This window comes from Mus caroli, unplaced genomic scaffold (assembly GCF_978045245.1).
Source record: "Mus caroli unplaced genomic scaffold, Mus_caroli_1 scaffold_10, whole genome shotgun sequence".
Lineage (NCBI taxonomy): Eukaryota > Metazoa > Chordata > Mammalia > Rodentia > Muridae > Mus > Mus caroli.
The window spans coordinates 68,147,367-68,161,449 of record NW_028227265.1 but is presented as its reverse complement, the minus strand read 5'-3'; the positions used below and the strand labels follow the sequence as shown (position 1 = coordinate 68,161,449).

General features: G+C 41.2%; 1 protein-coding gene across 2 annotated transcripts in view; it reads right to left on the bottom strand.

Annotated features, from left to right (window-relative positions):
• Palld (palladin, cytoskeletal associated protein) overlaps positions 1-14,083 on the bottom strand; it is a 406,494-nt gene that overhangs the window by 173,299 nt on the left and 219,112 nt on the right. For both annotated transcript variants that reach the window (XM_021170928.3, XM_085843945.1), the window contains exon 9: positions 1,277-1,396. In XM_021170928.3, the coding sequence (XP_021026587.1) occupies positions 1,277-1,396 (120 nt within the window). The remainder of the gene's footprint in view (positions 1-1,276; positions 1,397-14,083) is intronic.

Genomic DNA, 14,083 nt, shown 5'->3' with positions numbered 1-14,083 from the left:
CTCAATTATAACTTAGTAGAGAACAGATTTTAAAAGGTCGCTCTCTCTAGAGGGGACATATCTTGAAGTCATACCCTTTTCTGAATCATTTTATGAGAGCCCAGCAGACCTTCTAAGTATGCCAAGAAATGCTTATTGAGGTAGGCAGAAAACCAAAAAATTTATTGATAGTGTTGGTCATATAGGAGACTGACATGAAAAAAATATTTCGATTCCAGCTTTTGCCACTCAAACTGACAGAGTCTAGCTTTTGTACTTATTGCTTGGGGACTGCTGTGATCATTTGATGGAACAGTCTCCAAGCCAACTGGAAATTAATATGCGGGGACCCTGCCTGCTATGTAACTCCAGTGACTGCCCTTAGAGCGTTCATTGATATCCACCACTTCCCAGTAATGTGAACCCTTACCTACTTATCTTAATGAACAGGCCTTTATAATCCCCAAGACTGTTTTGATTGTGCCTCTGCTGCCACCTAGCCCCCAACCTCTTGCTGTTCTAGTCATCAAGGCAGTGGACTAGCCACCCACTCTCTCTGATACCTACTGTGCGTTTTACTGTGTGCTAGGCTTGGTCAAAGGGCTCAGTTTTAAATCTCTGTAAGAGTCACTTGAAAGGTGAGGCAGCTACGGCTAGCTGCAGAGCAGAAAACTCACGGGAAAACACAAATAAAAGTACAGATCTATTTTATTTCTTCTTTATGTCTTCCCTGGTGAATTTGTTTTTGAGTTTGGATGTCCCTGTGTTCTGTTCTTTTATCTTTCATATCAGAGTTGTTCATTGCTCACATTAATATACGACGGTGATGAAATTTGCTTTCTAAGATCTTCCCCTGTTTCTCTGCATTTCACTATTTTGCATTCCTCTCTCAGAAGTTAAAATCCTGGTTTACGCAGTGACACATTCGGACAGGTTTTTGTAGGTTCTCTGCACTTCTGAGGACCATGACTACATCTCTGACTTAGAGGTGACATTTGGAGGCAAGGGATCTTAGCTTAGCATGAAGGTGTTTTTTGTTTTGTTTTTTTTAAATTGGCCCCATGAGTTGGTGAGTGTTAGTTACCTTGTTTGTCACCTCCACCTCCAATAGTTGCCCTCCCCCCACCCCCCAAAGCCCTTTGTTTACAGATGAGACACCTGATTGTTAAGGTAACTCTTGGAGTGGTCATGAACATTCCTGAGGGCTGGGCCCTGTTCCTAGGACAGTGGATGCCTGTCTTAGGAAACTACTCAAAAGCCAGGGAGGAGGGCCCAGGTGTGTTTGATTCCCACATACCGGAGGTTATAACAAGCTGTGCAGTGCTGGTCACTGAGCCGTAGTCATTTGTAGCTGAGCAGGTAAAGATGCCTGCATCTTCAGGGAAACTCTCGGCAATGACAAGGGTGCAGATCTCCTCTAGAAGCAAAGAGACCAAGACAATCTGTCAGAGGGAAACTGAGAAGTCATGTGACGTCAGCCCAACCTCCTCCAGCTCCCCTCTTAAAGCAGCTCTCAGGCTTGTAGGATAAGGCTTCTTCTTTCAACTTAACCATCATCAACAAAGAGAAGTAAGTTTGCCTCCAAACATATTATATCTTTCAAACACTGGGGGGCGGGTGGGGGTGGGAAGTCTTAACTATAATCAAAGTGATACCTCACAAGAATTCTTTTTCTTTACTAAAAGAATCATTTATATATAAAAACACAAGCAGTAAGGACAAAGATAAACCAGGTACAGCAAGAGATAAAAAGTGACATCTCCTTTTATAACCTAATTCTCTCCATAGCCAGCACCCCTTAATCTTTCTCCAGAAGCAAACACAAAGAATTTTATTTATTTAATTCTACAAGAGAATTACAGCTTCAAAAGACGTACACAAATATTATCACCGTAGGTAGTCTGAGGTATCATCATTTTTATCTTAGTATTCAATCAGATGTTTGTCTAAGTTAGGATTTCTTTTGCTACAATGAAACACCGTGACCAAAAAGCAAGTTGTGGAGGAAAGGGTTTATTCAGCTTACACTTTCACATTGCTGTTCATAATTGAAGGAGGTCAGGGCAGGAACCCGGAGGCAGGAGCTGATGCAGAGGCCATGGAGGGTGCTGCCTACTAGGCTGATTATCCTAGCTTGCTCAGCCTGCGTTCTTAGAGAACCAAGGACCACCAGTCCAAGGGCTGGGCCCTCCTCCATTGATCACTAATTGAGAAAATGCCTTACAGCTGGATCTCATGGAGGTCTTTCCTCAACTGAGGATCCTTTCTCTTTGGTGACACTAGGCTGTGTCAAGTTGACACAAAAACTTCCAGTACAATGTCAAAGTGGGGTGTGCCAAACTAGATTCATTCTATAACACAAACTGAATCAATGACAAAGCTTAATTAATACAAAGTGCAGGGGCTGGAGAGATGGCTTAGTGGTTAAGAGCACTGGATGTTCTTCTAGGGGTCCTGAGTTCAATTCCCAGCACCCACATGGCAGTTCACAGTATAATGGGATCCAATGCCCTCTTCTTGTGTGCAGATGAACATGCAGTCAAAGCACCCATATATATTAAATACATAAGTCTTAAAAAAGACAAAGCACAGAATTGATATTATTTGGTTAAATGTAAAGAAATATGACAGGACAAACATCACAAGTTTCTACTTATAAGGTCTTTTAACAAGCCAAACTCATCCTCCAGAAGACAAGGGACATGGGAAGCTTATGCTTAGAGTGGATGCAGTTGCAAACAGGCAACTGAGAAAGTTCTGGAAGGATCAGTTGTGAGTGGTGAATGAGAACAGCATACTGTGTTTTTAAAACGTAAGAAAGCATATTTTCTGTCATAAACTTCTCTTTTCTTTTTTGTTACAGCAAAGAAGATTAAAACAGCAGAGTAATGAATGTTTCTTATGTATGCATCCATTGAAATGCCAAGTTAGGCAAAGATTTGAGATATTCCCAAAATATAAAGAAATTCATGTAACAAGATGTCGCTTGGGTAGTGTCCATCTTTGTTGAAGAACGAGAACACATGAGGTATCGTTCTAGCACGAGGGAAGATGATAGATTAAAGGCTCCAACAGCCTGACTAATGAGAGGTTCTAAGATACTAAGAAAGACTTCTGAGAGAAAGCCTGCAACCTCATCCAAGGCACAGAGCCTAGACATTCCGAATCCACCCATCTATTTGCTGAGTGTGTTAAGGAGTGTACTGCTTAATATTCTATAGCTGCAGGTGTGAGATAACAATCCAGGATTTCTAGCCGCAAGTTACCTGGTATTTTTAAGGGGATGGGATTTGTTGACATGGAAACAAGAACTTGAATTAGAAATTCGCCAGATGGCTCCCAAACCCAAAGGTTACAGGCCTAATGCCCACCTGCCACAAGGGTGTGTCCATGTGCCAGGAGGGTGTGCCTAGTCTTCCATATCTGTTTCCTTCAAAGTCAGTGCAGGAAGTGGGTAGATTTATGAGAAAGTTCCAGTTTACTAACTGTAAATATCTCTTTAAATATAAGGTGGGATTAGGAAAAGAATTAAATTTGGGGGGGGCAATTCAAAAATTAGAACAAAGAAGTAAATGCCCTTTGATGTTTATATTTTTTCAGACTTCTCGAGGGATCAAAATGCAGATTGACTATGTAACATCTTTTCAGTCTGATCAGATATTAGATATTATATAATTACTCTCTTACCATAAGGCAAGGTATTTTTGTTCCCCTCATTTGGTTCTTAGTAGCACTATAGTCCTTCCAACTCAATCGATAATGATGAAGCTAAATGAGCTTTTCTGAGTTATCTTCCTGTTTTTCCTTTTTAAGACTCTTCTGCATATTTAAAAATTGTGAATTTATATTTTGGGCACATCTGAGCTCTCACTGCTTGGGAGCGGTGAGCAGAAGGATCAGGAGTTCAAAGCTAGGATCTCGAGCTTTTCAACCTTCACAGGGATTAGATGAGACCTGGTCTCAAAAACAAAATCAATCAGTCAAACAAAGAAGCCTCCGCAGATCAGCCCCACACCACTTCATTTCCCACCCCGGGAAAAGAAAAATAGGTTTTGGATAGATGGCACATGTACGTGATAAAAAATTTATACAAATACACAGCATAGAACTTAAAAGGTACAAATGGGTGTTTATCTTTCTACCTCTTAAATAATTGTGTTGAAACTTTCATGAGGTTTTACCTTAAATTTAAGACAGCGTCTTAAACATACACATTTTAGCTTATATCTGTACATTTTCACTTTTGACAGAGACATATAGAAACATAGTAAAGGGATAATTATTTTGATTCACACAGACTGTTTTCACTATGTGCAAAAAGTACAGTAACCTCACAAGAACTCAATGATAGTTATTTCAACCAGAAGACGGCTTGAGTTCTTCAGACAATAATGAAATGATGGCCTCATGAGAATTCCGTGAGTCAAACAATGAAAAATACATGCTATTGAAAATCACAACCTGGGTTTTTTTTATTTTTTCCCAATGATATGACATCTCTTGGGACAATCTAGCATAATAACACAGAATTGTGTTGTAGAAGAAGGCTTGAGGGTGGCAACACTGGCTTTCGTCTCACTCCTGAGGCTGGCAAGCATCCTTTGAGAAGCCCTGCAAGGTCTCATCAGTAAGTCACGGGAGTTATGGTTTTGTTTTTGTCTTTTACATTTTATGATCAAAACAGTTCTTTAAAAGACAAACTTGGAATACCCAGTGTGAATGTAGGCATAAATAAACAGCATGCTGCAGAGCTTGCTCTAGTTCTTAATGTTTACCTAAGAGGATAGCAAAGCTCTCCGAGTTAAATGTTAGCAGGATTTTTGCTTCTGGTTGCTGTAGCACTGATAATAGCAAAAGGCAAAAGATGCTCAGAATTTAAACTTGGGCTCCACACTAATTCCACAACACATTTCAACAATGTGTGTCTTTAACATCACCTTGCACGAGCAGGCAGCTGGGCAGGAATAGGCAGATGTAAACCCAGGCAGCCCCACCTTCCTTTCTCTGCAATAGAAAATGTCCCCTATCTCAAGCTGCACTGTGGGACCTCGGCAAACACTATGAATGAAGAGTGCCAAGCTATAACTGTAATTTACATTTAAGCCATTTTTGCATTTCAAAATTGGCTAATCTACTTACAGAGGAGAAGAAAAATCTAGAGGCTAGGAAAATAAATTTGGCTCTTGATAGATGCCCAGGATCTTCATCATTATTTAAATGGAGTAAGTTGAAAACTAGAATGCTTGAGCCCTTGATTAGACTGATGATTCTCTGTTGTTGTTGAGGGATTTATTTAGGAGGCTAGCTGCAGAGGATCCTTTGCTTTGGAATGTTGATTCCTCTATGGCAGTGTTTCCCAGGCCTGTCTGGTGAGAGGAATCACCTGCAGTGATTGCTAAGTTTGCTGATTTCTCAGTCCTTTTCTTCACTCAACCAGAGTTTGACTAAGCAGGTCTGGGATAGAGCCAAGATTTTTTTTTTAAAGTATGCTTTCCAGATGATTTTTGTCTTTAGAAATGTTCTAACAAGTGAATTTCAAAACATTTATTAGAATGAACAGGAGATACAGTTTATGTCCAACCTGCACATACAAACCACACACACACACACACACACACACACACACACACACAGGAGTCCAAAGCTCTCGTTCCTTCACGTCTGATCTCAAAAATATGGCTAATTAGTCTCTCAGCCTAACTTCTGAAGCAGGCTCCTGGGCTGGCACCAGGTGCTGCTCACTGCTGGAGGACAAAGCCTCTACAGTTGGCCTGTTGGTTTTCCACATTAACCACATAGGGAGCGTAGTGCAAAGGGAGGTAATGAAAGATTTAAGTCTGGAAACAAGAGTTTCTCCATGCTTAAGAGTCTAATTAGCCTTGTTCCCAATATCCTGAGAGACAATGGTTCTCAAATGCACAAGGAGATTCCTTGGCTCAGTTATGCTGGCATCACAGGGAATAAACAGTGTTGTGGGTTGTTTTTTTTTTTTTTTTTTTTTTTTTTTTTTCCCCTGGAAAACATCCTCAGGCAGTGGCTGCCTCTGGGTTATAGGCTTCCAGCAGCATTGTGTGTGTGTGCATGCATGCATGTGAGTGTGCAGATAAGGACATTAGGTCTCCAGCTCTGTCCCCACCCTCCGCCTGGTTCCCTTGAGACAGAGTTCCTTGGAGCTAAGTTGGCAGTTTGGGGAAATACAGCTTAGGTCTCAGCCCAACACAGGGCTTATGATATAGCTGTGTGCTCAGCCGAATAGCTAAGGAAGAAGAAAGCTCTTTGGTTTCCTGGTCCTTGAGTTATTTGAATATAAAGGCAAGAGCTGGGATGTGGCAGAGAAAATCTTGCTTCTGCCAGGGTGGTCCTGGCCTTTTGAACTTTTGTCTTTGAGCATTCAGCTTCAGTAGCAGTTTCTGAGGCTGCCTTCCTTTTATCCACAAGATCTATCCTAATACCCACTTCCCTCTTCCTTTAAAAAGTTAGACTTGCTCTGAGCTTCCCCTAACCGTGATGTGAGGACCTGTTACCAACTAAAATGAAACAGTTGACTGAGTAATCACTTTACTAGTTTCTTTGGTTTTGTTCAGGGTTCATGTTCCCAGCACTTAATACATGGCAGCCTCATCAGACTTGATTTTTAATAAATGCATGGGTAAATTTAGATGGCAGAGAGAATATTTGCCATCTTTGTAACTCCAGTCCAATCAAACAGGACTTATTTTATATGAATTTTCAGGAATACAGTGTAAAAAAAGAGATATGCATATGGTGTGACTGAGTAAATATCTGAAAAAGATAGGATGTAGCGAACAAAACTAAACAGAAAGCACCGAGGTGTTATTTTGTGACATGGCAATAATTGTAATGCCAAGTACCCAAGGTTACTTTCTTTGCTTCTCTTGAAAGTGTTCCCCACTTGGATAACAGGTTCATGTTTGGAGGCTTGCAAGGCTTGGACATCATTAAATATAAAGCAAGCCACAAGGAAATGAGGTGCACCAGGTTGTAATGTGGAATTTCCATCTGATGGCATCTTACTTGAACAAAGTCCCCTATGATAGCTGTAAAAGAAATTCTGGTAAGAACTGAATTCAGAAAACGTCCGGGAGTGTGTGTAAATAAAGGCAGTTAGAGGCTTGCTGGTCTGTACCAAAGAACCATCTCCAAGAAAAGTCTAAGGTTATTAATAACTTTAATTGGGATTCATTTTTAACCTAACTTCTCTCAATTTGATTTCCTGGGGTTGTGATTTGAGGGCATCTAATAAACTACAAAGCCAGACATAATTTTAATGGTAATAAATACTTGTCAGAGTTAGCCTAAAACTTACTCAATTGCAGCAGAAGGCAGTCCTGGATCTCAAGTTCCAGGATGCATTTAATACTCGGTGAAATACAGACAAAACCCAAATTTGCAGAAATGCACACAATAAAGCAGCAGCAACGGTGAGATCATTTGGACCCCGAGATTCTCAGAACACCGTTTCATACATCTCTCCCTTTGCGGCCTTTTATGTGTTTATGGCTTGGCAAAAACAACTATTAAAAAAAAAAAGACTCTGGCTAAACTCAATGAAGAGGAAGTCCAGTGTGCTTCAGTGGAGTGTAGGCATCAATACACTCTAAGGATCATTAAAGATGATCAGTTCTACCCACACAGACAGAAGGATACTTAAAATGTGCAGGGTAGGGAGTGTTAATGAAATGAACCCCTGTGTATTTGTGAACTGGAAGAAAGCAAGCAATACTAGCAGGTTAGAAATGGCTTCATGTCCTCCCCAATTTAATTCTCCTTCCCTTGAGATAAAGGTTTCTTTGATGATCTATGTACATATCCTTTAAAAACTAGGTAGTAAACATGTCTATATCTATATATGTGTTATTTAAAGAATTGTACAGTGAGTCCACCTCTGTCACTTTTTGTTAAAGCCTCTGGACACCTAACAGTTGCTGTTGATGGAGTTGGCACTAGGGAAATTCATGTTCCTAAATTCAACATGGCCAAATCCCAGGTCTCAGGACCAGGGCAACATGGACCATGTCCGTGGGGGACATGAGTGTCTTCTGAGATCATGTGTCAGTCCAAGGATGAGAACTCAGGACAGGGAAACAGGAAAAACTGGCACTGTCACCCAGCCATTCTGTCATCAGGGCAAAAGACAGAAAGGAGCTGGGAGTGAAGCCTGTGGTGCAGCCAGCCTCAGTGGGTTGTCCCTGACTCACACTCTGCAGTCTGGTGTGTCTGTGTGTATGGGGGGGGGCTGCTTTCCTTCCTGGTGCGCAGCTGGCATTCTCTTCCAGGTTCCCTTTGGTCCCTGCTTCCTGTTCTCCACATCTGCATCTTGCTCCTTCTGGTTCAGCTCCCTGATTGTGGTAGAGAACACCCTCCTTTGGGGATTGTGGCAGAACACTTCTGAGGCTTTGCCAAGTCTGGGAATAGGTTTTTTTTTGTTTTTTTTTTTTTTTGTTTTTTTTTTTTTACTAGATCTTTTTTACAGAGACCTGCAGACCTCGGTAGAATTCCAACTTTGAGGTAATTTTGCATGTGAAGCTTTTGCTTCACGGTCTCTTAGCATCTAATGTGGCTGCTGAGAAGGCCTGAGGCTTGCTGAGTTCCCTGGGAACATGGTCACTCAGCGGTCTCCTTATCAGGGATCTTCTGAACTCCACAGCAATGTGCAGAGCTCTGAATTCATTCCACATCTTGTACTCTTTGTGTGGATTTTCAATTCAGAAACAAAGGCCTTTAAATTTGGTGAATCTGTTTCTGTCTACTCACGTGTGTGTGTGTATGCATGTGTGCACATGTTCTTGCTTGCCTGTGCATGTTGGGGTGAGAAGTGTTTTGCTAGAATATCTTCCTCAGTTGCTCTCTCATTTTTTGAGACGGGGTCTTTCATTGAATCTACTGATCTCTGACTGGCTAGACTGACTGGCTAATACACCTAAGGGATTTGCCTAGTTCCAGTGCTAGCTTTGGGCTTACAGACAAGCCCAGCAGTTGCATGGGTGCTGGGGAGTATGAAGTAAAGGGCTCAGGCTTGCTCGGAAAGTGCTTTATTGAATGAGCTCTCTCTGCAGCAACAAGGGAAGTTTTTGAATCATTTCTTTGACAATGCCTTTCTCCTCTGTCTTTCCTCCCTCCTGGTGGAATCACAGTTACATATTATGTCTCTTTCTCTGTCTCTGCATTTTCTACTTTTCTACTCTGTTCTGTTAGACTTTGTGTGTGTGTGTACGTGTGTGTGTACGTGTGTGTACTCTGTAGCCCTTTTCCCCAACTTTTGTTTCTGCTACCTTTTCTTTTCTTTCATTTCAAAACCTTATTTTAAAAAAGGCAGGTTGAGATACACTCACTGCCTTAAGTATATTAGCATTTTTTTTTTACAGTTATCTAAGCCAACAGATAAGCCAACTAGCTCCATGAAATTAGGTCATTATTCCCATAGAACTTCATAACTTACATTGGAACAATTTAAATACTGCTAGGAAATCGCACAGGCATTAAAAGAAAAATTACTCCTTTGTCCTTAAATAACCACAGTTGCATTTGAATGGGTGTGAGCATTAGCTGGGGGCTATACAACCCTTTGCAGTCAGATTGGATATTGCAAAGCTCATTTCCGGACAGATTTTCAGAAATCATGGTTGTTTGTCATACGCTTACCAAATTCTCAGTTGTACATAAACAATGTGTTGTCACATAGAACAAAAGGATGTTGACCCAATGTTTAAAATTATGGATATTTTTAGCTAGTTGTTACATTCTATCTGGCAGGCATTAAGGGTCAAGGTGTTTATGTCAAAAATGTCAGACCTTTGACATACCCCTGATGGTGTGGAGAGACACCTTGCATATCCTGTCATATAAGGGAGGGTGTTGCTCCTGTATGGGAGACACAGGTTGTATACAGGCTGGTTTTCTCTTACACAACTACTATTCTAACCTAAGATGTAATCTTAACTTTGTGCAACCCGACTGGCTTTACAGTAAGCACCTACATAGTTTCCCATTCACAGCTCAGTCCTTAGGACAGCCAACCACTGGACTTTCCCTCATACTCTGAAGCATACAGTCAACACACAGACAAAGGTCTAGGATTACACTGCTATGTAGAGAGAGAGATCTTGAAAAAAGAGATAACAAGTCTTATTTTTTTTTGTTGTTTTTTGTTTTTTGTTTTTTTCAAGACAGTGTTTCTCTTTTGGAACTCACTCTGTAGATCAGGCTGACCTTGAACTCACAGAGATCCACCTGCCTCTGCTTTCTGAGTGCTGTGCGTTTCTTGCAGAGGGCTGGGGTTCAGTATCTAACAGTGAGGCAGCTCACAACAGCCTGTAACTACATCTCCAGGGGATCTTATGGTCTCTTTTAGACTCCTGAGGCACCAACACACATGTGTATTTATGTATGTACATATATAGACACACATACATGTAAATAAATCTTTTAAAAGAAAGTGGATACATTGTGTGTGTGTGTGACACACACACACACACACAGACAGAGAGAGAGACAGAGAGAGAGAGACAGAGAGACAGAGAGACCCACTTTTTTGTGGCTTTCTTTTCACATGCCATTAGACCATTAGGCAATGCTATAGAAGCGACTCAAGACAGTCTGTGGCTGTTCCCAGACAGCTGAGTAACGGCCCGGAGTATTAACATCTGTGAATGAGTCTTCATCTTCTTACCCCAGATTAGTCTTTGAAGGATCCAATCAGGGTAAAGCTAGAATGTCAAAAAAAAAAAAAAAAAAAAAAAAAAAGGCGGCCTGGCAGGTAACATGATGAACCAATGCTGGTCTTAAGAAAGCTGACTCGCTTTTAATTCACAAACCAGGCTGAAAAGATTTGTGATGAAGCTGACTCCTGTCTAGACAGAGAGGGGAGTGCAAAACACATTAGACAGACACAGCACAGTAGTGACAAGAAAAACCTGTTCCAGTTGCACAAATGCACGGGGCAAGGAATCAGCTTGTTCCTCCTTTAGCTAAATAAATGTGTAATCCTAATGGACCCATATCTACATCCTAGGGAATTCCAGCTTTATTTTTAGAGCCTTAAAGTGCCTTACCCATGAATAATAAGGGCAGTGAGAAGGAAACTGGCTAAGAAGGATGAGGGAGTTGGTGGAGAAAGGGGAAAGGAAGGGTGTAGGACAGAGAGAGACAGAGACAAGAGATCAGGAAAGAACAACCATATCAGAGGAAGGGAAGGGAGAGTCATAAAAATCTCTTTAAATATTGCCCTGGATTTCAAAGGCTGTTTGTGTTTTAGCATTTGGAAAACATCACGGGCTGAGCCTATAAAATTTATCTCTTGCCTCAGATGTTCCGTAGCCATGTGTGTTTTTCTCTTTCTACTTAACAGTGATTAAGATACACATATCAGAGAAGGCAGCCCCTCCATTCATTCTCTGTAGATGAGTATACCACTGGCTGGCTTGATATAGTAATCAATCAGGCTATCTAAGAAGATAAGTCACTTAAACACACACACACACACACACACACACACACACACACACACAGACACATGTACACATACACACTCCCATGATATGGAAATATGCATCTCTGAGTTGGGTAGTATGGGCATGTGTACATGTATGCATGTCTGTAGAAAATAGAGGTTGACACTGGGTGTCTTTCCTTGATTTCTTTCCACACTATTTGTCTTTCTGCCTGTCTTTCTGTCTGTGTATGTATGTATCTATCTATCATCTATCTATGTATCATTTATTTACAATTTAAAAGATTGATTTACCTTCAATTTATATGTACCATAGAATAAAAATGTAAGTGCACTATGTGTATGCACTGATACTTTAAAATAAGCACACCATGTGTGTGGGATGCTGGTGGAGGCCAGAAGAGGGCACTGTAACTACTGGGAACAGACGTTACAAATGGATATGAGTCAAAGCAGGCTCTTCTGCAAAAGCAGCAATTGCTCTTAATCTTCACTTGTTTCGAAACAGGCTCTCTCACAACACAACACAACACAACACAACACAAGGGAAACATTTGGAAGTTAAAAAAAAACCCTCACACTTCATTTTGTTAGGTATGCTCAACTTTGCTTAAATACAAATATGTTTTAAAATAGACTTTTTTGTTTTGATTTTTAAATTTATAGTCTGTCCAACTCATATAAGCAGTCATATGACTAGTCACGCTTATGGGGTTTTTGTTGTTCTTGTTTAAAAAGCTATGATCATGGGTTTTTATTTAATACTGCATAACAAGTGTAGAGTTCCCAAAGTGGAATGTATTAGTGTTTCACTGGGACAATGAAAGGAATGTTTCCAGTTGTTGTGGTAAATATGATGGTGGCGAATGTCTCAGAGACCAGGGGAAGTTTGTCTTCTTTTTAATAGTTCCCAGCTACATCTTTTTCTTACATTGGCAAATTTTCTCAAGATATTTCTCTGCCAAGGTACACTTGCTTTTAGCAGATGCTGTTATTATGGTTGGGATGGGGGATTCTGTTGTCTTAAAATACTTTCAGATATAATTAAAGGGATGAGAAAAATGAAGAATTCAGCAAACATGATAAGGAAAATCTTGTGTGCACTGTCAAGCCATTGAGCTGAAGATGAGTGCCTTGCATGTCCTTAGCCTTCAGCTAGGACACCATGGCACCACCACGCTCATCCAAGAGGCATTCAAGCAAGTTCTACAGGACTGGAGCATCCAGAGCAAATTTTATTAAGTAACTCATGATTGAACTTTTATTTGTTAAAGCAAAACAAGCTGTAACTAGAGTACTAAGACTGTCTATGGGAGGGGTCGTGAGGGAATGGGGCAGTGGTGGGAGCTGTTTCCATTAGCTTTTTTCATCTGAACTTACTTGTTGGCAGAATAACCTGACTGTTTTCTTTTCCTTTTCGGTGTGTGTGTGTGTGTATCTCTCTGTGTGTGTGTGTGTGTGTGTGTATGCGACTGTGTGATCTGTGTGTTTGTTAGTATGGGCATGTGCATGTCTGTAGAAAGTAGAGGTTGACATTGGATATCTTTCCTTGATTGCTATTATTTGATTATTTATTTATATTTTTAAAAAATTATTTACCTTCATTTTACATCTATCAGGGTTTGGCTTGCACCTAAGAGCACCATGTGTGTGGAACGACTGTGGAGGTCAGCACAGGGCGCTGTAACTACTGGAACAGAAGTTACAAATGGCTATGAGCTGCTATGTGATCGGTAGGAACCAAACCAGTGTCTTCAGCAAGGACACGGAGTGCTTTTAGCCCTTGCATCCTTACCTATCCGGCTACCTTTAGTTTTTTGAAACAGGCTCTCTCACCAAATCTCATGGACTTGGCTGGGCTAATTGTGCAGTGGAGTTTAGGAATCCATCTTATTCTACCCTGCCCAGCCCATCAATGAGTGACAGTCACCAGCTGGCCTTTACTTTTTATATGCATTTGGGATTAAGTCTCTCACACCACACACAGATGTTCCATACACTGGGGACCTGGCATCACTCAAGTTTACACAAAGACATATCACAAGTAAAACACAAAGCGGTCTGTTTCCACATCGTGGAAAGTGACAGCAGTTTTTGATGCGGTGACCCCCACACTGAATGGGGTGGCATGCTCTAGTTGTAACTCAGAACCACTAGGTCAATTCCAGTCCTTCCCAAGGGATGTTAAGAATCAACCTTTCAACTTCCATTTCTAAATGAAGAGCTCTCTGCTCTTAACGACCTGATACTCAGATGTGACAGGCTCAGGGGCAGGACAGTATCATGCCCTGTTATAGCTAACTGGGAACCTTAAAATTCCCAGGCAAGGGTCAGGGCAGGGCCATAGCTCCCAAGGCACGTTTGGCAGGATCCGCTTGCCGCTACAGCAGAAGCATAAACAGCAGAAACAGGAAAATGACATGTTTTTCTAACCTCTGTGAAGAAATAGTGGGACTGTGTCTTTGCTGATGGGAAAAATACAAAAGAAAACAATCTTGGGGGTGGGGTGGGGGTGCACACTATGAGATACCTGGACACACAGTTTTTTTGGTCCGTGGGGACTCATAAATATACAAGAGGCCAAAGGCAGAGGAGAAGTCAGCCCCCACACTCTTGGATAACAGAGCACTTGGG